Source organism: Pseudopipra pipra, chromosome 19 (assembly GCF_036250125.1).
Source record: "Pseudopipra pipra isolate bDixPip1 chromosome 19, bDixPip1.hap1, whole genome shotgun sequence".
NCBI classification, from domain to species: domain Eukaryota; kingdom Metazoa; phylum Chordata; class Aves; order Passeriformes; family Pipridae; genus Pseudopipra; species Pseudopipra pipra.
Genome location: NC_087567.1, coordinates 136,117 through 162,373, shown reverse-complemented (window position 1 = coordinate 162,373; position 26,257 = coordinate 136,117). Strand labels below are relative to the sequence as shown.

At 41.0% G+C, this 26,257-nt stretch overlaps 1 protein-coding gene across 3 annotated transcripts; it reads right to left on the bottom strand.

The window, feature by feature from the left end:
- Positions 1-7,081: 7,081 nt before the first annotated feature.
- Positions 7,082-26,250, bottom strand: DHRS7C (dehydrogenase/reductase 7C). Of its 3 annotated transcripts, XM_064675572.1 has the most exons (8): positions 25,648-26,250; positions 21,302-21,351; positions 18,781-18,936; positions 13,867-13,979; positions 12,756-12,966; positions 12,565-12,657; positions 10,590-10,745; positions 7,082-10,096 (listed from the first exon to the last, which is right to left on the bottom strand). In XM_064675572.1, exons 3-8 carry the CDS (start codon positions 18,932-18,934, stop codon positions 9,888-9,890), a joined length of 936 nt encoding a protein of 311 aa, XP_064531642.1. In that variant the 5' UTR covers positions 18,935-18,936; positions 21,302-21,351; positions 25,648-26,250; the 3' UTR covers positions 7,082-9,887. The 3 variants fall into 3 exon arrangements, with proteins under 3 accessions (XP_064531642.1, XP_064531641.1, XP_064531643.1); XM_064675571.1 differs by lacking the exons at positions 21,302-21,351; positions 25,648-26,250 and adding an exon at positions 19,444-19,704; XM_064675573.1 differs by lacking the exons at positions 18,781-18,936; positions 21,302-21,351.
- Between the last annotated feature and the right edge of the window lie 7 nt (positions 26,251-26,257).

Genomic DNA, 26,257 nt, shown 5'->3' with positions numbered 1-26,257 from the left:
TCCAGCGATGTCTTGATCCGCAGGTGGTGGGGGGAGAAGGAAAAACAAAAACCCCGCCAAACCCCCAAAGTCACCCGTCAAAATCCATATCCTTTGCACCTCCCCCAAGGCGGGGAGTTGTTTTCATAGGTTGGTGTCCCCCTTTTTGGCGCGGAGTTCATGTGGAGGGCGTGGTAAACTCGGCTCTTCCTGCCTTTTCGGGGTTGACATCTTCTGCACTGGAGGAGGGGGGGGGGGATGGGCCCAGTTGCCCATCAGAAAGTCAAAAGCCTGCAGAAGTCTCTTAGAATGCATAAATCATTAACCGTTTCAGTCTCTGACAATGAATAAATGATATTTCCATGGATGTTTCAAGGAAATCTTGATATTGGAAAAGTAGATTCAGGTTTCTCTTTTCAGAAAACAGCAGTGATGCAGGTCCCCTACTGCTCTGGTTTTTAAGCAGTGTCTAATGCTAACACAGAGCATGTGAGTTTGTTAGAATTTCAGAGCACTATGGATTCCACTCTATTCTTTATTGAAAAGACTGTAAAAAATCCCATCCCCAAACCAAAACTAATACTCACAAAGAACAGGGCAGCAAATAAGACATATGGTGCATGGCTTGATTAATTTTTTTGTTATTAAAGGTACAATCTCTTTGGAGGAAGGAAAAGGAAAATCTGTGAATTGCAGGTTATGATTCAAGTGTTTCACCATATGCATAGTAGATTTGCTGTGAAAGGAAGGCTAATAGAGGGAAGAGGCTTTTAAAGTAAACACTGCTTATTCAAAACAATCAGGAAGGCAAACTGAAATCTGAAAGGTACATTGTTGTAGACAGCACACAACTCACCTATAGAATTCTCTAGGAATCATTCTGGCAACAGTGACAGAAAGAACCAAAATTTGATTTGTGATTATTACACATGAAGCATCCATAATCACATTAAAAATGATAAAGTAGAAATTATTACAACCTTCAGAGATCAGGAACACACAGCTGTTCCACTGTGAGGATCAGTGTGGAACTTCCCCACGGAACTGAGCCATGTGTGCCTACTTTGCTGGACAGCAGCTTGTCTTCATTTTTGGGTAAATGCTCCTGTTAATGAGCCCATTAAGAAAACACAATTGTGAACTCTGGCTGGCAGAGGTCTTAGTATACTGAGCAGCTCTGGACTTTGGAAAAATCACTTTACATTTTTATTCAGGCAATAAATATAGTTTGAGCTTGCTATGCCAGCAGGATCCATAGCAGGTCAGTTTATGGCCAGCGATAAGGTGGAGCTGATAACAGAGAAGCACAATTAGCTCAAAAGTAAACCATTAGAGGTAAGAGAAGAAAATTGTTAGATGATAGCAGTCTCTCAAGGTGAGATCACAGAGCAACACATGAGCCCATCTCTTCAGAAGGAACGTGGTGGAAAGCCCATAAAGGGGTGGTGGCACTTTGTGCCCAACCTCCATCCACTGTGTACTTCACCCTGACTGTCCTTTGGGAGTGCAGTGACCTCAGGACTGGAAGTATGTGGGCAGGATGCCGGTAGGGGCCTCAGACGCTGCTTGGATTGTTGCTTGCTGCTGGTGCTTGCAATTTGTGCAACAGCCTGGCCTCTGCTTCAGTTCTTCTGGGAGCAAGTTCAAGGTTCCTCAGATCCAGGTTGCAGGTGGGAAAAACTGGCTCCCCATCAGGGAGTTTCATACATTCATGCCACTAGTACTAGGGAGAGAGCTATATGGGTGCTGAATTGCAAAGGTTAGGGCCCAGAATATTGCTCTGCCAAGGACAGGAACTTTGCTGAAGGCAGTGTGTGAATGCTCAGCATTGGAGGTGACACCTCAGTGGACATTGTCCCTGCCCCAGGAGCAACAGGCACTGCAGAGGTCCTAGCACAGACTCATCTCCTGAGAAAGAATGCAAATGTCTGGGTCTAGGGTTGCCAGGAGTGCCTGGGGCCACTTGTTGATTCCTGGGGACAGGAACGCTGGATGTTGAGGCTTCTGGCAAGAGGGGCATGACTGTTTCTCTAATGGCAGATCTGCAACTGCATAATACTTTCCATCTCCAGCAGCAAGCAAGAGGCTGTAAGCTCTGCCTGGGGAGCACTTGGAGCCAGCTGAGCCTGACACATGCAGCAGAACCAGGAAGCATGGCAAGTGCCAGCAGTGGGAAACTGTGTCTTTCAGGGCTTGGTACCTTGACTTGATATCCAGGCATGTTTGCTGTTTGTTAAGGGCTTAGATCTGAGGTATTTCAGGTGGACTGCTGAAGCCAGTCCAGCCCTTAGACTGCAATTCCATGCTGATTATCCATGTGAACACCAATAGTAATGTCCAGGAGACACCGACCAAGGGAAGAGTACCTATGTGATTCTGAGGATGAAGGTGTAGGACATTAGGGCCAAGGTGGTGTGCTCATTGATCTTGAGAGGACAAGGCTTGGAAGTAGGGCATGGATCATGTGGGTCAACACTTGATTTTGCACAGCAGTCTTTGTGACAGGGCTTTGACTTTGACAACTGTAGGTCTCTCTCAGAGGATGAGGAACAGCTGGGGAGAAAGTGTGTCCACTTGGCAAAACTGGCCAACATGTTGAGAAATACTTTAAGAATGCTTTAGGAATAATAGAGAAGTGAGATTTTGTCATGAAATAGAAGTCTACAGTGGTGGAAAGAAAAAGGTGCAAGGTGACATGAAAAAATGAGATCTCAGGTGTGATAAAACAGGGCAAAGAAAGCCCCACCCCCTAAGCATATGTATACAAATGCAAACAGTCTGGGAAACAAGTGAGAAGAACTAAATCTCCACATGCAGCCAATGAGCTGCAGTACCTTTAGAACAAGAGATGTGGTTGCACAGTTGGGCTGCTGCAGATCAACTCAGTGGAGATGGACTTGGGGATTTTATTGAACTGAGATCACAGCAAGCTGAAAATACAACTGGTAGAAAGAATGTCAACAGCATCTTCGGCTGTATTAACAGGAGCACACCCAGTAGATCCAGAGAAGTGATTTGTTAAATGACATACAGAATCCAGTTTTGGGCTCCACAAAATGGGAATAACAGGAACAAAGTGCATCAAGTTCAGCAGATGGTCACAAAGATGGGGGAGAGAACTGGAGCATATGTGGTATGAGAAGAGGCTAAGGCTTTTTTTTTGCCTGCAGAGGAGACTTCAGAGGGACCTGAAGCTCTCAATGTCAGGCAGGCTTCCAGTTTCCACAAGAAAGTTGTTTATTACACGGAGCCAGGCTTTTCACACTGGTGCACTGTAGGAGAATGAGAGACACTGGGCATAGATTCAGCTGAGAGAAACTTGAATTGGATACAAGGACAAGCTTTCTCATTGTGGGGACTTGTCAGGCAGTGAACCAGGCTGCCGAGAAGAGGCTGTGCAGCCTTCCTACTCGGAGGTTTTCAAGACCAGACTAAGCAAAGCTCTGAGCAACTTGGTCTGACCTCACAGATGACAGGATGGTGAACCAAAAACTTCCTGAAGTACTATCCTACTTGAGTTATCCCACAGTCCTGCCCCTGCTGCCTCCCAAAACTCAAATCCAATATTTGGAAATGTTTGGAGCCTTTTTTTGTTTGTTTGTTTGTTTGCGTGTTTGTTTGTTCTCTTTAGTACTGGTTGCTTCTTTCAGTATATTTCATATACAAATGAACCTTTATTTTTAAGATTCAAGTTTTGGCCCGGTACCCAGTAGCAGAAATTCCTTTTCATTAGCCTATATTGTCCTACAATCAACAGTTGTAGGCTACTGTCCTATAACAGCATCTCAATGTGTACAATTTAAAATCAACATCATAATTTCTTCATGCTTTTCATGTCCTGTGAAAATAAGAAAATTTATATGGAAGCTGCTGGCTTTATTATTAATTTACGGTCACTGTACACCATCTCTTCAGTCACACGAACTTTAGAAAGAACATTTGCTACAGTATTCTTATTAGTTTAGCATTTATCCTATTCCCAGCTTCTAAACACTCATGAACGCCCTTCTGAGAGACTGAAAAATTCAAGGTTAATGACTCAAACAATCGGCCTTTTGCAAAAGCAGCAGATGCTTTGCTGAGACCAGGTTTATGCTACCCCAGCAAAGGGGAGGAGGAGACTTTTTGGGGTATGTGGTGGCGAAACCTCCAATCTGCGTAAGAACAGCCTGGGTGCAGAGGGGATGTGCACCCACAGCCAGAGGATGACCATGGCACACCAACCTTGGTTTAGCAACAAGATGAGTTTTGAGCCAGATAAGGGAAAAGGCCAGTAAGAAGGCAGATTCTGTGAGGTGGGATAATGCTTTTTATCATGCCTTCCAATAAAGCTCAGGTATAAAACTCTCCCCAGAGGGATGTATCGGGACATTCACATGTAGGCCTGAGGGTTTTCATCCTTTCTGATGGGGAATAACTGCCTCAACTACAGTGGTGTGAGAAGCAGCTGTCATGTCTTAGAAGGGGCCATAAACCATCAAGGACCCCCAAGGCACCCCCAGACTCATTTCTGAGGCCTTCCACCAAAGGACTGCATGCACGCACAGTGTTATATCAGACCGTGTAAAACTCCCGCCAGGGGAGGTACCTGGTCATTCTCACCTGAACCTAAATATGTATTAACCCATTGAAATTTTGGTTTCATGGGCCCCCAGCCCCAATGGATCAAGACTGTGACCATCACCTTTACCAACAGGCATCGAAATTTGTCCACAGGTGGTGATATCTTCCCTCTCTACTATCTAATCTTATCCTTTCTTTCTTTTATGTTTTCCTAAGTGATATTTTTATACTTTTATATTGCTGTATTTCTATAGATAATAACCAAAATGGCTACATAACTCCTTTCCATGGCAACTAAATTGTTTCAAAATAGACTTGGCATCTATTAGCAAGAACCTCAGTTACCCCACCTCATGGGGTGGGCCATAACAACTTTAAGAACAACCAATCAACCAACCAACCACATGTGAATAGGAGCTGGGGTAGACTGTAACCTGCAGTTGACTCCTGATCACATACAGCTTTGTGACACTCATGAAAGGATGTCAGTCAAGTATTTATACCCAAAGTCATCTCCTTATAACTTTCATGAGTGTTTGTTGATTTTATGATTTCTGCCTAACTTGACTGCAGTTTCATTATTTGCAGTGGTTTCAGCATTTGGTGTTCATCCAAGTTTTCCCATCCAGTGGGAAAACTGACAGAATTACACTCTCTGTCTGAGAGAATATCAAAACTATTTTGGCTGGAGACCAACTACAAGACTCACCTATATCTGTAGACTCACAAATAGTTAAAGAATAAATTGTAAATTCGTTGTGAGAAGTCTGTCATGAGGTCATGAGGTTTGTGTCTGGTCCAACCTTCCCCCTGAAAGCCAGGCCAGTAGTGTTGTTCAGAGACTTAAGCAGTTGAATTTTGAATATATTGAGGAAATGAGGTCTCCTGACCTTGTTGGCAACCTGTTGCAGTGCTTCGCTGCTGCAACTGTAGAAAAAGCATACCTAACATCAAATCAGAATGCCATGTCCTCCAATTTGTGTCCATTACCTTTTTTATTTCTACTGCGCACATTTGAGAAGTATCTGGCTCCTTCTTCTCTATACCAACCCACTAGGTAGCTGCAGACAGCAATAATATTTCCCTTTTCATCTTTAGAAAAGTCTGTCTTTACTCATTACGGTGTTCTGAAACTGCCACCTTCCGTTCCTCTCTATCAGTTGTCAGAGCGGTTGCTATCCACTCTGGTAGAAGCAGTCTCAATCCCTTGACCAGAACACAAGACCTTAATTCCTTCCCCTAGTTTCACATATTTTTTTGTGGTGGTGATGTTTCTAACATCTTCACTGATATAGGAATTCCTGATTCTGTCTGACTTTATGCTTTTTGCACTTGTAATATCTCTTTTTACAACAGATTTTTATCCATCTCATGTTGTTTCTGGGTGTCACTGAGGAATTTCCACCTCATCCAGGAACATGCTCGTTTAGTGCCCACAAGTCCTTTAGAAGACCTAAGTAAGTTCCTCATTTTTTTCTTAGCCTGCAGTTTACTAACACAGATGGCCAGTCTCTGCCATATGCTGTTTCCTCAGGATTTTTCTTACAGTGGGTTGCACTCATAAAGTGCTCTGTGTGAACAAGGGCTTTTAAATAATTGTCCAATAGGACCCCATCAAGATCGATTCTTAAATCTCAAACTTTGTTCTTCTCACATACTAACCATTCAAGAAGATATATGTCTTCTGCTGGATGTCTGGTAAACAAATTCACCTGATGAAATGCAAGATTTCTTATCCCTATTTGCAACCCAGGGTTTTGTATTCTGGCCTTTATGTAAACTTCTGACTCCCAGTAAGTCCTGGAACCACATTATTTTAAGGCAGGTTAAAAACTGAGGCACTTTCATTCCAATTCTTTAGACCCAATCAATCTTGATGAATGTGGCATCTCAGTAAACTTCAGATACCTGTGGCAGAGATACACAGATCTACACTTGTACTGGCACTTCAGGGATGCAATTCCTATTACCCTGAGCTGCAAGTCAGATAAGTCAGACTATAGACACCTGTTTCTTTCCACCACTTAAGAAGAGGTCTGGGAGGTCAGCCTTGAGTGGGCTGTATCTAGGACAGATGTCTAAAATTAAACAAGAATCTCCTCACTTTTAAATTCTTCCTTACCTCAAGGGTCCTTGTGTCTAGAAATGCCTAACAATGTCAATTTTTTTGAACAACAAAAGTAACAGTTGATTTCAGCACAAACCCCCATAAACTTAAAATAGTGCCACTGCAGGTCACATTGAAAGAACATTATGTGCCCTTTGGGCATATGAGCTTAAAAAATTAATTAAAGGAGCTGGAGCTGATTATCTTTCTCCTATGACCTACAACTAAATCTGCGGGCCTAGTGCTGTCCTCATTTATAAAAGTTAGTATTATTACAGAATCTACATAGATTAAATACAGTTGAGTGAGGCTCACAGAAAATACCTCTTACTGAACTTATAATATTTCTATTTGTTATCATAATATTTTTATATACAACAGATATCCACAGATGTGACAGCGAAACAGAGACAGACAAATGAAATAGAAAACTTCAAATTAAATAATTTATTTCCCCAGAGGAAAAAAAAAATACTGCTTCTGAAATACCAGTGGAGAAACATTGTTCTCAAGATGAGAAAAAAACATCAAATAAGAGAAAAGTGTGACCTGTTTAAAAGGTCATCTAATCCTTCTTTTCCTTTAGGCAGGATAAACTAAAGCTACATTGGTTTTTTACAGATGTTTCATTAATCTCTTCTTTAAAGCTTGCAAAGACAGGCATTTGAAAATTTCTTTGGCAATTTATCCTTTGTGCTTAACTATTCTTAGCAGAAAATTCTGTCCCTGTAAATCTCCTTTGCAGCAATTTTAGCACATTGTCCTACTCGAGCAAAATGTTTAATTCTATCTTCTTGGCAGTACGTTTTAGGAATTTGAAAACTGTTAAGATATATCTTTCTTCTACTTTCTAGATTAAAACACATCTGTTCTTCAAAAATTTCTTGATGGGTCACAGGTGTTATTTTACCTTTGTCACTCTCATTGCTATTTACTGTGGCTCCTTGAACTGTTCACATTTTTGAAATGAAGTTGCATGAAAAATTTCTGCTGATATCTAGAACATGCAAAATGGAGCAGAAGAATTATTCAGCTTATTTTAACATGTAATCCACTTGTTTTTACAACAAAGCAATAAAATAGTAGAAATCAAGGAAATCAGAGAATTGTTAGGGTTGGAAGGGACCATCTTGTTCCAATCCCTGACATGGCCAGGGACACCCCAACCTGGCCTTCCAGGGATGGGGCAGCTACAAAAAATGTTGATTCATGTTTAGCAGTGATGTCCTACGATTCCTGATCCTTTTCTGACTAAATTACCCAGTTATACTACATTTGGGTTTTGTGGAATTATGAAGGGCTTGGCTTTTGCTGAGGTACAGACACAGGTAAAACTGAGATCACAGCAAATGCCCATTTGTTTGAAGGAGTAGAGTTCTGGTGAGGAGCTAGAAAATTTTGAACAAAGTCATTGTTTGACTTCCCAGTTAAGGTATAGTCACTCACACAACAATAAAACCCCAGTGCTACAACAGAAAATAGATGGAGCTCCAACAGGTACTGCAGGAACTTCTCCCCTGTGGTCAACTACCTCCCTGAGTCAGGTTTCTTGAAGTCCAAGTAATTGAATTACAGATACAGCAAAAAAGTTAATGTCCCTGCAAGATGATAGTCATATATTTCCTTGCCCTCAGAATTCCGTTCATGTTTGGAGACTCTGCTGATGAATGAGGTATATAAGTGATCTGCTGTTGAAAGTTACATGAGCAATGGGACTTGTAGCAGCAAGAGCAGTTTGGTTCCATGCCTCCAGAGCAGGTATTTCCTTTGTAGGTATTCTGCAAACAAGGCATTTTGACAGGACAAAATGCAAGCGGTCATGACCTCTTTGAGTACTGATGGCACAAGAAAGGGTGGGGGAGGGTTTGGGAAACAGAATTTAAGCCCTTAGATGTAAAACTGAAGATCAGGACACCCTTTCATTAGCTTTGTTTATTTTCTGGTTCAGCCCCCAGGATGAGATAAAAAGGCAGAGCAAGGCCTCAGCGTAAACTGGGAAAATGTGATGGGGAGAGGAGCATAGAATGACTAGGAGTGAGAGAATTTTTGGAATATATGGAATTTAGACAATTGACATGAACAATGACCGTGTTTATGTTGGACATGATGATTAATTACGATATATGGCAGAGTGGACAAGGAAACTCAATGATCAGGAGCAGTCAAAAAAGTCAGAAAAATGTCTCAAAAGAGGGAATTTGCATAAGACATGCAAAAGAAGAAAAGAAGTGAAAAACCCAGGAAGCATCTGTATGCTTGTCTGTGAATCCAGATTGTTTATCTATTTTGAATGCTGCATGCAGCTGTGGGCTGCCCATCTTAAAAAAAAACAAAAACAAAAACAAAAAACAAGCAGTAAGCCAAAAATTATAAACAAGGATAATCTGGACTTCTCGCAAAGAGAGAGTGAATAGTTTACAGGGCTCTCCAATTTGGAAAACAGGCAACTGCATGGAATGTATGATGGGCATGAATGATTGGGCTTGAATGATTTGAGTACTATTATTTTGTGTCTCTCACACTAAAAGAAGTAGGAGAATATTACCTGACATCAGCTTTAAAGTAAACGTAAGGCAGCCTTTTTTTATATATGACTAGTTCATTTCCTCAGGGAAATAAGGATTTGAAAGGTTTGTGTGAAAAAAATGATAGTTTTTAAAAAAATGCAGAGACAGAGTGTTTCAAACTGTGAAGCAGAATGCCAGGACCTGGAAGACTGCTCTATTTTTTAAGCATGTACTCCAGGATCCTGTTGTGGATGAGATATTGAACTAGATAAGCCCCTATTGGGTTTGCCATTTGCATATCCTGTTAGAACTTCCAAAAAGCATGTCTGAGGAACACTCTGAGCCAGGCTCTAACTCTGTTCTCCATTGGTTTTTACTCCTCTCTCTCCCACATATCCCTACTTCCCCATCTCTTTTTTCCTGTAAGTTCCATCAGTTCTAGCACTAGCAGACTATTCTGGTGAGTTACTGCAGGTCCCCAAATTTTGATTTATATTGGGAATCACTGTATTATACAGTGACAGAGTCCCTAGTAGGGCTTTCCCCATACTGTTCTAATGTAAAAAATGACATCTCATATTCCCTAAATCCAGAAGAGCAGAAGTTCCATGGATGAATGTGTGTCAGTGGTAGTAGCTTTATTCTATCCACGGCAAGCAGCAGAAATCATTGACATTGGAAACAAAAACTTTTTTTTTCAAGTCAAAACCAGAGAAAATAACTGAACAAAATCAATTTTCCTCCTCTGTCTTTAGCTTTTCCCTAATACCTGAGGCAACAATGGCAAAAAACAGCTCAGGGAAGAAGGTTCGAATGTAAACTGCTGCCCTGGGGATAGGGTTGGCCATAAGCACCTCCCGCTTCTTCCTGCTCACTGTGCGCAAGACTTCCTCTGCTACCTCCACTGGGTGTACACCATATGCCACCTTCCTGAAAAAGACTGTAAATCAGAGAGGAGTGAGAGCTACAGACAGGCAGACAAACAGACAGACACTCTGAGGGAATGGTGGTGAAGATACACAACTAGTGCATCAGTCAAATCAGTTAAATTCCTACATACTTTTAAGCCCTTATCCACTCTATTCTCTTTCTCAGTATATCCCTAAGATTTTTTTACAACTTTGAGGTAAAATCTTTACAGTCCCTAAGAGAAGGAACAACCTGAGTGTACTGGAACCTTTGGACCTTCCATGCTTTCCTCCCTCTCTATTCTTGATGCCCTGGTGTATTTATTTTCTCACATAATGTTGTCTCTTTCCATGTTCCTTCTCTTTTCACCAGGCTCATCTTACCTCTCCAATATCTCTTTTCTTTTGCTATCCATACCACTCATCCTTTCTGTCATTTCCATTATTTTTCCTATGCTCCTATCTTCACCCTGAAAAAGCTTCCATCCTGCTACATAGGCCCCATCTTCATCCATCAAAACTTACATTTCCAAATAGATGCCTCCCAGTTGCCAGGTGCTGGTTGGCGATGGTACGAACAGATGAAAGTTGGATTCACAGTGCTGACAGAAATATCAAATTCTTCCATTTCAGCTCTAAGACAATCAAAAAAACCTACAGCAGCATGCTTGGAGGCAGCATCTAAAAGACAAAAGCCCACATATGCATGTTTAGAGATATGATTGCATGGATGTAGATGTATGATAGTGCTCCATAAGGCACCAATGTTTGGGAAAATGAACATGGAATAATTAGCCAAAAGGCAAAAGAACAGTGAATTATTTCACCCAGCGAAATTATCATATAACATATTCGAAACAAGCAATAAGAAATTATTTTTATAGGACAACTGTGCATGAGGTATGGAGGCAGTCTCCTGGACATGTCAAAAAGCATTTCCCAGTTGGAAATAGTCTTGGGTTTGGGAATGACCTAGGTTAGAGAATAACACTTCTATTATCTCTACAGTTCAAAAATGTCTTTGGTGGATGGAGCTGTCCCTGAGTCCCCACACCCTCTGTTTCTGCAGTTTGCAACACATCCCTAAAATGCAGTGAAATACATGTGCATTGCTGGAATGCAGGAATACTAATGTTTTGTACACTAATTGGGACTTTGCCCTGCAGCAGCAATCCGAGCTACTTTTAACATTAATGTGAAAGTAACTGAATGTCAAGACTTTTTTAATCTGCTTTTAGTGTCTTTTTATTGAGGATGGTATTAAAGCAAGATGATAATATGTGAACCTTGACCAAAAAATGGAACTCTGTGTTCAGTGCAGTAGAGCTGCAAAGCACTCATTCACCTTTTATTTGACTCAATTTACAGTGAAAATCAACCTGTGCGTAATATAATCTAAACAATGGCACAGGGGCTCTGGGAATGGAGAGATGTTTCTCCATTCATTTATCTTGACATTCTTTCTTCTGGCAGCTTCATTTCATGCCACATAAATATTAGTAGGGGCATCTCTGCTCTTCTGCTTCTCATGGTTTTATACACAAAGAGTGTATCTTGACACAATTATCTGTATCCTAGATGGAAACCATTCCAGATGTCACATCAATGCGTTGTTTCTTTTTTGAGCCTTTTTTGTAGTCCTTATACTTCTTTAGAATGGGACACCAAAATTGCACACATGTTCAAGATGTGGGCATTGCATAGATTTATGCATAAATGTACAAAGACATAAACATAGGTTTTATTTTATTTTCTCTACTGCTTTCTTTACAGTTTCTGTTACTGTAATTTGCTTCCATGGAACCAAACGTCACAATCCTGAGGTCTTGCAGACCTTTTAATTCAGAGTCCATTGTTCACTCTGACCTCCTGTCAAGCTAAGAATTTCTATTTACATCCATCCCAAGTTTAAAATGCCTATTTATATCTATCCTATATTTTCTGTCCACTAACTTTGTATTTCAGTTATGCAAAGACCTTTCATCATAATTCAGGACAGCCTAGTTTCCTTAGAGCTTTGGATGAAAGACCTTCTTGAAAAATTTCTAGAAAGTCAAGCAGAATACAATTACTACATCTCCTTTTAAACTCCCACACATAAATCCATTAGAGGCATGAGGCTTCCTTTGCAAAGCAGTAGCTTGTATCTACCCATATTTTATATTTACACACTATACTTCATTATGGCTTCTACCAATATGCCCAAGTATAGATGTAGATATATATTCTATCTATACAATAGATATTTTTACATATATATTATATATAAAAAAAAATTGCTGTCACATTTGATATCCTCTTATCCTCAAGTACCTTAGGCAGCATCTTCAAAAGTACTATTTTAACTATTTCTTGTTGAGTTCCACTCCTTCAAAAAAATTTCAGCCAAATACTGTATTAATAGTCTACTGAATTAGGGTGCACTTTTAATAACCTATTATCAGTGTCATGGACTACTCACAAGCTATGCATTGGAATGGTTTTGCCATGTATAACTTACAGGCTGCACGAAATGGGATTCCTATTTTCCCTTGAATGCTATTAATTAGAACAATTTGGCCAGTTCTTCTTGAGATCATGTTGGGAAGAATGGCTGCAAAAACAGAAATGCGAGAAAGAACCACATAAGTAAAAGAGTTTCATGTATTTAGTGAAAAGGAGTGATGGCTGAATTGTAGATCTCACAACTACCTTTGGTTAATGTTATAGGTCCAAAATAGTTGGCATCCATTATCTTTTTATCAAGTTCCAATGAAATGCTCTGCACTGCTCCTTTCACCTTCATACTTGCATTGTTGATTAGTATATCCACACAGCCATAGCAATTCAGGATTTCCTTAGCTACATCTCGAATGCAGTTTATGTCTGAGATATCCAGAAGTATGAGCTTTGGCGCATATGTCTAATAAAGAAAAGACTCATAGCAATGATAATTGTTATCTAAAAAAATTATTTCTGTTTACTTGTCTTGTAAATTAATTTATCTTGACATTTGAATAAAGTGTTTTTATTATTCTCACATAAACTTCCAGGGGTTTTTTTTAGCCTTCTCTAGGAAGAAGGTAGTTCAGCAATGACAGCTGGCATTGCTCAGCCTGGAGAAAGCTCTGGGTAGCCCTTCAAGCCGCTTTCAGTGCCTAATGGAGCTCCAAGAGAGATCTGGAGCGGGACTTTGAACAAGGGCCTGGAGTGACAGGACAAGGGGAGATGGCTTCCCACTGACAGAGGCAGGATTAGGTGGGATACTAGGAAGAAATTCCTCCCTGTGAGGGTGGCGAGGCCCTGGCACAGGTTGCCCAGAGAAGCTGTGGCTGTCCCATCCCTGGAAGTGTTCTAGCTGGGATTTGTTCCAAAGAGGTGGAGAAACTAAAAATTATTTTGATCTTTAGACCCATCTTCCAGTCCTTGAGTACACTAATTACAGGAAAAATGCATGACACTTCCTGTACAAATGAAGCATTTGGATCCCTTTCACTCAAATTATCAGGCTAATTTCTCTGCTGAAGATTTCTAGCTGGGTAGCTTATTCAGAATGCAGGTGCACTCAGATGATTTACAGGAACTGCCTTGGATTAGCTCAAGAGAGCAGGATTTTGACATTGTGGTCTGAACACCTTCAGAGGCATTTCTTTCTCTCTCTCTCTGACAGAGAGTTATTTTTCCTGGACTCTGTTTGGTGTATTACTTGGGAAACCAAAGTCACCATTAACAGTGAATCATGTTTCTTGTACCTTGTTTTACTGGGTCTAAAAGCACATTGTATACCTGAACAAGGTGTTTACCTCAGGCTATGAATACATACCATACTGGGGTCTGTCACGCTAATTAAGGCATCATACAAGGCTTCTAACTTTTCCCATGTCCTGCCACACAACACAAGCCTTGCTCCTCCTGTGTGAAACACACGAGAACATTCTAGGAGAGAAATACATTCAAAAGAAATAATTACAATAATGACAATTTGATTTTGCTTATTTTGCTTGAAACGGGATGCTGTTTTTGCTAATGACATTGAATCCATGCTTTAAAATTAATTAATTTTGAGAGAATATATATGTATAAAAAAAAGCATTGAAATTTAATAGTACGTGAGTAATAAATTCTAATTTAATGCAATGTTATTATGCAAAATTAATGGTAAAGCACAATGGCACTGTTTAGTAATGGGATTTAATAACAAAGTAATTGAGAAAAGAACAATATATCTGTAAATGAATAATGGGTTTGAGTTAGAAAAATTTTTCTGAATATATTTCACAGACACTTTTCCTATAAATAAAACTGCATACAAAAATAAACACCCAAGGTCATTACAATACAAACTGCATCTTTTGCAAACCTTCATGTCTGATGCACTATAAAGAAACCAACAAACCTCAGTAAACAGTAACACTAGTTCTGTGTTACCCTCATGAAACTCTTGGCAACACAGAACTCATCTACAACTTTGATAAAGAGCAATATAGATAAACTCACCGCCCACTGGTGCACAGGTGGAGCACCCATGAGAGCGCCCTTTCTCCTACAGACCCTTCCATCCAGATGTAACCTACCCCAAGAGCTTTATCTCCTGAGTACTAAACCTTCCCAATAATCAGCAGAGCCATCAGGGATCAGCTTGTTCAGTTACATTCCCCACAGCCTTCCTGAGAAGAGAACTGGAAAGTTTTCTGGGAATGCTGGGCTGGCACGGCATTTTCTTCATTCAGACATGTTCTGAGCTGGGGATTTACCCCAACTTAAGCTAGGTATCTGGGGAAGATTCTTCTCCCTTTTTCATACAAGTGAACTATGACTGTGCTCTTCTGAAACTGGGGACTCACATAGCAAAAGGAACTGGCAGTGTTACCCATCATCCCCTCTCAGCACAAGACTGCAGCCAACTCATTAGTGCAGGTCTTCGTGGGTGTGTGTGACCAATTCAAGTCAAATTATAAAATACAAGGCTGGACCACCTTGACAACTTCTGTCTGGTCTATTTTCTTCTCTAGGTCGTGTTGAGGGAGAATATATTCCTCATCATCCTCTCAGTTTGACCAAAGACAGGCATTTAAGAATACGGAGCACAGATACCTCATGGGAATCTTTATGGAATTCACTGTTAGTTGTATCCCTCTGGCAGTTGTAGGCTGCTACAGTGATACAGCTGCACTGAAACAGTCCAGGAACCCATCAAGGCTGTCCTCCTCACCAGGAAAAGCACACATTTGCCTGCCTTTTATTTCTCAGAATAGATAATGTCCTGCAGATAGGCCTGAGGATACAACTGATGATGTGTCCAAGGTGCCCCAAACCAGAGGTCTGCTTTGCATGCAGCCAGAGAGTTAGTTGACAATGGATTATATGTACTTTTATGATTGAAAATCAAGAGTTATTTTTCCTGATTAAGTCTTCCAAAAAGCTCTCAGCCTTGGAGCTCTCATGTTTGGTTTCTCCATCAAATCTATATGAAAGCTACGTAGTCAGCATTGGAAGAAAATGAATATGGTCTTACAATGCCTTTCAGCCTATTTGTTTTGTCTCAGCTCTTATGGCTTTTGTTGACAATAGAAGAACCCCAGTGCTATGGTTTGCTGTCCTCCAAGAAGCATTTTCTTCATATTTCAATATCCACAGGAAATCCAGTTATGCTCATCTACCAATTTAAGATTTCTTAAATGCTCATGTTACACTAAATATGGATCAATCTTGTATTTTTGCAAACCTGTGCAGCTGGAGGCTTTTATTTAAGCAATCTTTTTCATTATTTACAACAGTAATTTTACGAATGTCTTTCATTTTTTTCTTTTCTAGTGTAGAAAAAATTTTTATTTAAAGCCCAAAAGACTATTTGCCAGTACAACTATACCATTATTTTCCCTATAAACAGCAGTTGGGTCGATCTTATGGAAGAAAATGCAAAAAAGAGTACTGGGTCAACAGCAATAAAGGTGAAAAAGGGAAACCAATGATGTCCTCTAGAAGCTTCCTGGACTTTTCTGAGTTATAGCGCTCAGAAGAAACAGGAATTAAGTTTCAATAATAACCATAAACCATTGAAAACATCTTCAATCATCATATTTTTCTTTTTTAACCTTGCTGAATGTTGTCTTTAGTCCAGAAATTCTGGCATGTAGGAAAAAGAATTTGGCTGTTTCTTAAGAGCTCACATACGGAGCTACTGGCCACACAGCCAGTATTTGAAAGCCCTGGACAAATGGCCATCACATATGCATAAGTGGAGTGCACAGTAAATTTTGCATTATTCATTCAAGCCTGCAAATAACTTCTTGATGTCACCCTATGGGATACTGGTTGTAGATATATTTGGGATAATAAAATAAAAGTGCTGTGAGTTACCTCCTTTTTCATCTCTATGAAAAGGAGGGTGGGGGCACCACACACACAAACAGTTGCTTTTCTAGCCTCAAGAGACAGGCAACAGCTAGTCATGGGGGGGGGGGGGGGGGGAGGAAAAAAAAAGAAGAAAAAAGGGAAAAAATTTTAAAAAAGAAAAAAGAAAAAAGAAAAAAAGGAAAAAGAAAAAAGGAAAAAGAAAAAAAGAAAAAAGAAAAAAGAAAAAAGAAAAAAGAAAAAAGAAAAAAGAAAAAAGAAAAAAGAAAAAAGAAAAAAGAAAAAAGAAAAAAGAAAAAAGAAAAAAGAAAAAAGAAAAAAGAAAAAAGAGGAAGGAAGGTTAATATGGAAACTGAAGTTAGGAAAATTGTCACCAAGGATCATGCAGTGCTGGAGCAAGACAGCTGGAGAAATGTTCAATAAATGTTCTTTATTCTTGGAGGGTTCCAAGATTTGGTTTGAAGCTACACCCAAACAGATCCAGCACTGGTGATATTTCTGCTCCAAGGGAGATTTTTATCTAGAAACCCAGACATCCTATAATTCTACAACACACCCAATCTCAGCAGGAGTTCTCTGAATCATGCCTCTCCAACAAAAATATTGAAATATAAATGTCCTGGTTCTAGCCAGGGTGGAGGTAACTTTTGCAGCAGCCAGGAGATGTACAGCAGGACCCCAGGGTTGTTCAATCCCACTCCAGCCCTGCACAGGGCAGTCGCATTTTTCCAGTTTGCTGGGTGAGCAGTCAGGTGGCGTCGGTCCCACATGGTGAGTGATTGGTGTGAATCATTTGCTTACCTTGTACCCTCTGTCACTGGTTTTGTCGATGTTCATTTTCTTATCTCATTGCTGTTTCCAGTAAATTGTTCTTATTTCAACCCACGATCTCTGCCTTTTGTGTCTCTAATTCTCCTCTCCATCCCACCACAGGAGGATGGGGGGAGTCAGCGAACAGTGCGTGGTGTTTCAGTGAACACCAAGTTGGGGAATACCATTCCTAAACCACGACAATAACCAACTTGAGAAAATGCACAGTAATATTATCTTCAACTGAACCTGAAATGTATCAGGTAAAGGGAATGACTGAGTGGAATGAGGAGGCCAGAATTATTTCATACCTTGTCCTAAAAGCCTCCGTTGCAGATCTCTGCTCTGTTCTGCTAAGGATTAATTCTGCAGGAGCATTCCCTTTCCCCATCTGTTCTCTCCTTGGGAGTGCAGAGGTTTTAACAGACAGCGAGTCTTCATTAAAAACACCAAAATATAGTCTCGAGCTATGTTTGCCTTATCAGGCACTTGAATCTACTGCCCCTCTAGTGAAGCCTAGAGCAGGACTGTACATAAGCAACATATGACTCAGTACCTTGTAATCAACAGCACCATGTAGGCAGGAAATAGGAGTCAATAAGTATATCATAGACCCATATGGGTTGGAAAGGATCTTAAAGACCAACCAGTTCCAATCTCCTGCCATGGGCAGGGACACCTTCCACTAGCCCAGGTTGCTCCAAGCCCCGTCCAACCTGGCCTTGGCACTTCCAGTGAGGGGGTAAGCCACAGCTTCTCTGGGCAACATGCGCCAAGGCCTCACCATCCTCACAGGGAGGAATTTCTTCCCAATATCCTATCTAATCCTGCCCTCTGTGTCAGTGGAAAGCCATTTCACCTTGTCCGGTCACTCCAGACCCTTGTCCAAAGTCTTTCTCCAGGTCTCTTGGAGGCCCATTAGGCACTGGAAGGGGCTCCAAGGTCTTGCCAGACCTTGTCTCCAGGCCACCCAGGCAATGAGCCATTTAAATAGAAAAACTATCTCATTCCCTTTCCTTCTGTCCTCTGAATTCACCATTACACATAACCAGGCTGCCCAGCTGGAAGTACTGGACGATGTCAAGGGAAGAGGAGTAACATGGGTGATAGAGGGGGCAGAGATACAAACAGCGACAGAGGGATGAGCACTGTCGTTTACAGGGAGCAAGAAATGTTGAAATCTTTAAGGGCTAGAAAGAAACATGTGAAAAGTAAGATGACACCTGTTTATATGATTTGCAACTACCTTGCTGTGACAGCCTATGTAATAAGATCTCATAGCAGCAACATGCTAAAAATAGCACTCAGTGTGCTTATAAAACCTCTCGTCCTATTGAATTAAATAAATACAAAGCTCTGCAGTTCCTAGAAGTTTATCAACAGTTCCTGTGGCTGAGCCTAAAAATATAAATTTAAAAATCATAGTATTTTTTCATAAATATATTTCCTAATTTCTCCTTCATCCAGTCAGTTATGAAATATATACAAGGTAATGTATGCACGTTTTATCGCCCAGGGTGGTTCTCTGGCTATTTCTGTTCTCTGTTCTCTGAGAAGAAATGAGACAACTCACCCTTGCCTAGTCCAGAAATGGCATCCGTAATCACCACCACCTTGTTTTGCACCGCTGACTTGGACAATAGCCACCTGACTGACTGGTAAATATAAATAATTCCACTGATCCCTAAGAGAAGCAATGGTAGAGCAAGTACAGCAAGAATACCCATCTCTGTGGGAAACAAAAGACCATATGAGAGTACAGTAATCATAATACACATTAATTATTTTTCAAATATTCTTATCTAAAACCCCAATGTTTTCATATATAGAAAATCCAGTGATCAGAAAACCAAAGGCTTGAAGCAGCAGGTTGTTTTCCAATTAGTGAGTAGTATTATTATTTAATAGACAGGGTAATATTGTTTCTTTTTCTGTTTTTGTCATCTTTGTATGGTCTAGGCAAATCTTGATTCCTCTTATTCAAAATTACTATATGTTGGCAAAACCATAATAGAATGTAGATATATATGTATGTATATATGTACATATATGTACATTCTATTAGGCTTTAAGGCAAAACATAGGCTAAAATATAACACTGAACTTTTAATTACAAACTTTTAATTATATTGCAATTATTAGAAAACAGAGAAAAAGCTTTTAATCCAAATTTCAGATAAAACTCACAATAGATGTCTTTGCTATTCTAAAAGATAGAGAAAATATAATCACTTACTATGGCTATGAAGACTCCAGATACAGATAAAGCATTCTACTGTATTTTTGTAAATCTTTGTGTTACAGGTTTAATTAAGATCCTTTAGCAATTTCATAGAGCATTGATTTGTTGAGGCTGCTAGCCCTGAATGAGAATGGCTATATACAGCCCCGTGACAGAGGCACTGCCAGACTAAATATAGCATCCACAGTGTGATCCACATGCCTGACCAATCGAGCCCAACAGCTTGGGCAGTCATATTAAAACTTTTCTTACAGTATCAATTCAACTGAACAAAGAACAACCTCTCCTGCCTTGCTTTTCATTGTTCATAATAATGTTTTAATTTCTTGTGATTGGCCTTCAATTAACTTTAGACATCAAAACATTTGTGTAAACTCCATAACAATAGGTCTTCAAAATCAAGGAAAAGGTACCATAAAGAAGTTGTCCCTTGCAATAACCATAGTTCAGCAATATGAATGATGTATGAATGTGTCAGGAAAAGGTCTCTGAGCAAGCTGACTTGGGAGTCAGTGCATCATACAGAGCTGCTGCAGGCAGATGAATGCTGGAAAGTAGATGAATGCTGGAAAGCAGATGAGGCTGGCATCCTGTGCTGCCAGGGGCTACAGGCTGCTTTCCACTCTTGGTATCTGCTAGACAGATCTGCCTCTTTCCCAGCAGTTTCAGGACCACATCAACTTTAGGTAGGTGATCTAACTCTTGCATTTCCTGCAGAGAGACATTATCTGTTCATAGAACCAGAGAATGGTTTGGATTGGAAGGGATCTTAAAGTGCTTCTCGTTCCACTCCCCTGCCATGGGCAAGGACACCTTCCACTAGACCAGGTTGCTCCAAATCCCATCCAAGCCCCATACACGTTCAAGACTCCAAGCCCTGAACACTTCTAGGGATGGGGCAGCCACAACCTCTCAGGGGCAACTTGAGTAAAGAACTTGCTCCTAACACCTAATCAAATCTCTCCTCTTTTAGTTTAAAACTGAACCCCTTTTCCTATCATTATCTGCACATGTAAAAAGTTGTTCTCCCTCTTTTTTATAAGCCCCCTTCACGTACTGGAAGGCTGCAATGCGGTCTCTCCAGAGCCCTCTCTTCTCCAGGCTGAACACCCCAGCTCTCTCAGCCTGTCTTCAGAGCAGAGGTGTTCCAGTCCTCAGAACAACTTCGTGGCCTCCTCTGGACTCCTTCAACAGGGCCACATCCTTCTTGTGCTGAGGATCTAAGACCTGGACACAGTACTCCAGGGAAGGTCACAGAAGGGCAGAGTAGCTGTGACTGTTAACCTGACAATCACACTTAACGAGTTGACCTTTGAGGTTCTAGGGAGAAGAAGGCTTTACTATAAATCATCCCTGTTTTGCTTTTTCAAAAAATTGTATCACTGTCTTAAAACTGAAGTTCTGACAACCAGATTCACACTTCTGTTTGTGCTGTGTACCTGGCCATCTAAACTCCAATTTTCATCTCCAGTTAGAGAATGCAATCCTATAAATGATGAGTCACTGATGTCGGAGCGTTCTAACAAAGAACAAAGACTTCGTGGTTAGGTCTGCAGGTACCAGGACAGTGGTAGTTTTTGATGAGTGGGAATGGGTAGAAGGTTATTTAAGAGGGTGTAGAAGGGGACTTTTAGACTTAGTTTGTAAACCTAACTTGCTCTAGAAGCTAATGATTTCAGGAAGCAAGATGTGTATTCTTGTCTGTGAAAGCTGATGTTGCCTGCCAAAGAACTCATGATTTAAGGTTTAAGATTTCCAAACCACAGAATTGTATAGTGTGCCAATGCTTGAAACATTGCATGCATTTCTTTCTCAAACAACTCCATCATGAATGACAGATATGAATAAATACCTGTTTTCCAGTACAAAATGGTCACGGTGTCCTGTAATGTACATCAGTTTCTACAGGAAAATGTAAAAACATTAAGTCAAATGAGCTGAGAAGTTGTGCCAAGCCACCTGCAGCAACAGAGAGGAAATCGGATTTTCCATCATTCTTAAAGCCCCAGCTATCTTCTCTTACTTTTAAAGCATCAGCTTTTAATAAACAAATGTGCAGTTCCCTATCAACAACTGAGCTAGTTTGTTCCTTTAATGGAACATGATGTGTTGTTTGTTTAATTCATTCAGGGTTCTGGAAATATTTATTTCTGGGAAGGTTAAACATTAAAAAAAAAAAAAAGCACACACTAAAGATATTTATATGAGTTCCAAGTAATTTGTTTCCAAATGAACCCGGACAATGGTAAAAGTAATGCAGGAGCAAGACTAGGATAAGGTCAATGGAAAGAACTTGACAGCACACAATGTGTAAGACTGCAAACATAAAATGCTAATGTGTCTATTAATAAAAATGAACAATTTTAAAGGAAAACTGCCAAAGTCATCTGGAAATATACAGACATACAGTGACTGTAATAACCAAAACACACAAATCTTCCCAAGCACAGAAATCTCAGTCTGGTGAAGTTCGAGAAATGTATTATGCACTGCCACCTTCAGAGTACCCTTGGGAACACCGGAGGAACAGGAATAACTAAAAACTATTCTGGAGGGCAGTTCCCATTTAAAGGGTAAGTTACCTACAGGGAAACTTGAACAAAAGTGAGGCTTTCTCTCTCCCTCATCTGATTCTGAAAGTCTCTTATATCCTGAGCTCCAGGAACTGTCCCAGCTGATGCCAGGGCTGAACAGTGTCCAAATCTGAAGATCTAGAGCTTGTTTCCCTGAAGTGCTCAACCCATGTCGCTGCCTGAGAGCATCAGCATGCACTTACAAACATCTGCATTACTGACATTTCACATTGTTCAGAAGTGCTTGACAAAGCATTTGGTGGATATTCTTTGATGTTTTGTTTGTGGTTTTGTTATTTTTTTTGGAGGAAGAGTTTAACTCACTATAGAGAAAGCAATGATTAGGGGCACTGGTGGTTAGCATTCACCCAGGAATAAGAAACCAAGATTTCAAATCTGTGTCTGTTCCAGAAAGATGATTCCATCTTTACAGTTGTCGTCGGGGGTTGTGAACTCCCTAAACATGGGCATACTCTTGTCCACAGCAAGGTTTAACCAGTCCAACATCTACAATTTCTTTCTTTGAGTAGAAATGGAAGGACATATGGATTTTCATATACTTTGAGAGGGTATATGTCTCTAACAGTGAAAGTCAGAGACATTTTTAACACTAGCAATAGCCAGGCAAAGTGTTTTAATTCTGTGGTTCTTATGCTCCGGATAAGGGAACATGTAGGCTGTAGTGAGTCCTGTATTTTCCATTTGTCTCAGGCAAATGACACTGTAGGTGAATTTTACCTTTTTTGTCTCCCTTCAGCCCTTTTTTCATTATTCTTACATTCTTATTGATTCTCTTTGTATTTTCTTTTGATAGCTCTGAGATCACTGAGCATATTGACAGGACAGTTTCTACCTAAAGATACTTTTGGGATTTGCTAGAATTCCTGTGTTTATACCTATGTCAGCCATTTTTGAATGATGCTGATGCCTTAAGCCCCTAATGTTTTTTTATTTTTCTAATATTGGTAAGCCTTATAAGTTTTATAAGTAGATTTTAAAAGCAGCAACCCTCCCTCCGTTGTCCCTTGTCCCTTTCCCTTTCTCTGTAGCACCCTTGTTTACACATTCCTTAGCCCTCTTACCCCATTCTATGATCCCTATATCACCCCTACTCCCGAATCCAGTAGAAATGTTTAGTCTTTTGTCAAGGCAAGGCCTAGATTGTTGGCAAAAGAGCATATCAGGGCCTAAACCACAGAACACGGTCAAGAATTGGGTGACTATGTACCCTTTGTGCTCTGATGAAGATGGGATGAACAGAGGGTCCCGAAACACACCCCAGACCCATTTTCAGGGGGTGGACCCAGGGCGGACCAGAGTAAAGGCCACAGGGTGGACACATCTGGGATTGGATGGATGGTATTATAAAATGTAACATCTCAGGCAAGGCCTTTGCGCAGGTCTTGTAACATCTTAGCCTTGGCATAATAAACCCTTTCTTATCTCACCCCTAATTAACTGCTCCGGAGATTTTTTCAGCACCTAACTCCCACAGCAACATGCTCACCTCAGAGACCTGTTGTTGACTTGCAGGATTAGCCCATCATATAATATTACCATGAATATTTTCAAGCACTGAAAACCATAGAAATTCTTGCTTGAAAAAGCAGTCAGCACCATGTTTGGTCCTGGGAGCAGCAAGAACATAATTTCCATTCTCAACGTAAAAATTTAATATTAAAAATTTTTTATTAAAAACCTGCTCTTTGAAAAGTACTGTAATCACAATGCAAGAGCCAGACACTTTAAAATCAGAAATACAGTATCAACAGAAGAACATCTAGTTCAAGTCAAACACGCTGCCTCCTCAAGGTAAAAAACACTCCTCAGTCCATGCAATTACTTATTTGATGTTCTCACACACGTAGAGCAGTGGTGTGCCACAGTATGTAGGCATGGTTCCTCCTACATACTCCAAAAGATAAGCATCTTGACCAAAAGCTAGAAGGAAACTTGGTATTCATCTCAGTAACAGAGACATACAAGCACATAGTCAACAAGCCCTCTATTCTCCAGAGGGAGATTCTACTGGGTTGACCAGCAGGTTTCCCTCCAGCTTCCTGGTGGGCTTCAATCTGCTGTCAACTTCATCACAATCCATAGGCATGTGCACTCCTACTGTTGGAGGATCTCATATCTTCTTTGTACCCGATTTCATTCACTGATTTTTTCTACTTCTGAATAGCTTTTTGTAGACATTTTGTTGCCCTTTTTTTCCTCAACTCCTTCCAAAGAAACAATCCACTCGGAATTACTTTTTGTCCATTGGTCCCAGTCTGGCAACATCCATATGCAAATTATGTGGTTCCAATCTGGTTACCAGGCAATCCCAACCTGATAAAGTGTTATTGATATGATTAGTGAGTGCCCTACCAAGACTCTGCACCTCCAAATTATCCAAGTTATCCCATTTATAACAATTGAGTATCAGTTATCTTATATGCTCCTTGAAAATAGTCATTGCACTTCAGACTTCACTCTTCTGCCTTGCTTACAGACAGTCTGCACATTAGAGCAAAAGAATGTTTTTCACACTGGTGAGAGCAGACAGCATCCTTGTCCAGGAACTGGCTCAGACAGTGTAGTGGTTCCCTGTACACACTCTGGCCAGCTATAAGATCTAGTGCCTTATAAAGATCTAGTGCTGCTGAAGGATTTTTTGCTCACAGACTCCCTCTTATGGATTTAAGGAAAGAGATCAGTTCTCACTGTGCACAACTTATCACGGTCAGTCAGATTATATTTTTGATCTGCTATCATCACTGGGAAACTTTAAAAATGTTTCATGGCTTTCAAATTCTGGTCTCCCTCATAACTTACAAGTGCCTATGGAAAACCTTTAATTGGCAGTAGAATGTTGTTTCACAGTATAACCAAGTTTCCATTCCTTCGAGGATTTCAGTGCTTGGTGCCTCTCCCTTTATTTTTCCCCTCACTCCCAAATTCTATGTAAAAAAGATCACCTTAGCCTTCTCTTCCTTTCTCTTCCATGCCTTTTAAAACCTCTTCTATCTTTGCTAGAAGACCAGAAGACAGTCTTCCTACTTTGCTCCAGACTGGACATATGTCACCTTGTGTTTTCAACACTACACCTAGGGACTGTTTAATCCAGTTTTACACTATAGCAAATACATGGGCAAATACATGAGGCTTATCTGCAGTACATGAGCTTGGAAGTCAGTGCTAGTCTGGTTTTTTAACCACCATATGGTTTATTGAAGGATGGCAAGAGGCAGACTATTTACCTTCACAGATGGTCTCATGCTGTAAAAAAGCACCTGCTGGTCTCAGCATACCCCCCCTGAAAAATCTTCTGAAAAGTAAGTTCAGTTTTCAGAACAAGCCACCATTTGTAACTCTTGCTGCTGGAGACATTTAAGAAAAATAGCAAGTACTGATATCAGTCAGAAGGTCTCTGATGATGCTTTAGAGATTTCACTGGTCAAACCACTTTTTTATCTTCCCTACTCTCCCTGGTTTTGATGGTGACTGTGAGTCCATCTGATTCATCCCTGGAATGTCATAGGCCCAGAAATCATGACCCTGCAGACAGGGTGGTGCAGACTGAGCTCTAAAGTACTTTCTGACACAAGGTAAATGCACTCCCATTCCACAGAATTCCTACCTGCAGCTCTGGATGGCAAGGCTAGGACACTTCCTTGCCACACCTTGGCAGTTGCTGGGAATGTCTTGTTCCAGCTCAGGGATGCAACAAGCATGCAGAGTAGATGCTCCACTTCCCTCTGAGCCACTTATCGCCCACAAAAAATTGGATCTCACAGCACCGCCTGTGTGATTTCCTGACCTCTGTTCTTTCCACAGCCCCATGAGATTCTGGACCTGCAAGAACCACGGATGAGCATCAGTCACGTGAGTTGCCACTGCAACATTCCGCCAGGCTTCAAATGCCACAGTCTGGCGCAGGGTGAGGTCGGCACCCCGATACACAGCCTCCCCCGCTCAGACCGCGTCATGGAGAGGGGCGAGAGGGGCACTCCCGGCGAGGAGGGGAACCGTTCCCCAGCTTCCTCAGCCTGGGCCCTCCCCAGGGGATCCCGTTGCACAGCGACCCTCCCAAAGAAGGCGAGCGGGATGCGCGGGACCCAAAGCAGAAGCCCGCAGGGCCAGGGCAGTGAGCGGAACAGGACCGAAGGGCGTGGACAGGCCAGGTAGGAGGGGCCTGGCCCCGTCCGGCGCGGCCAATGGGCGCTCTCGGCCCGCCCCGCCACCGCCGG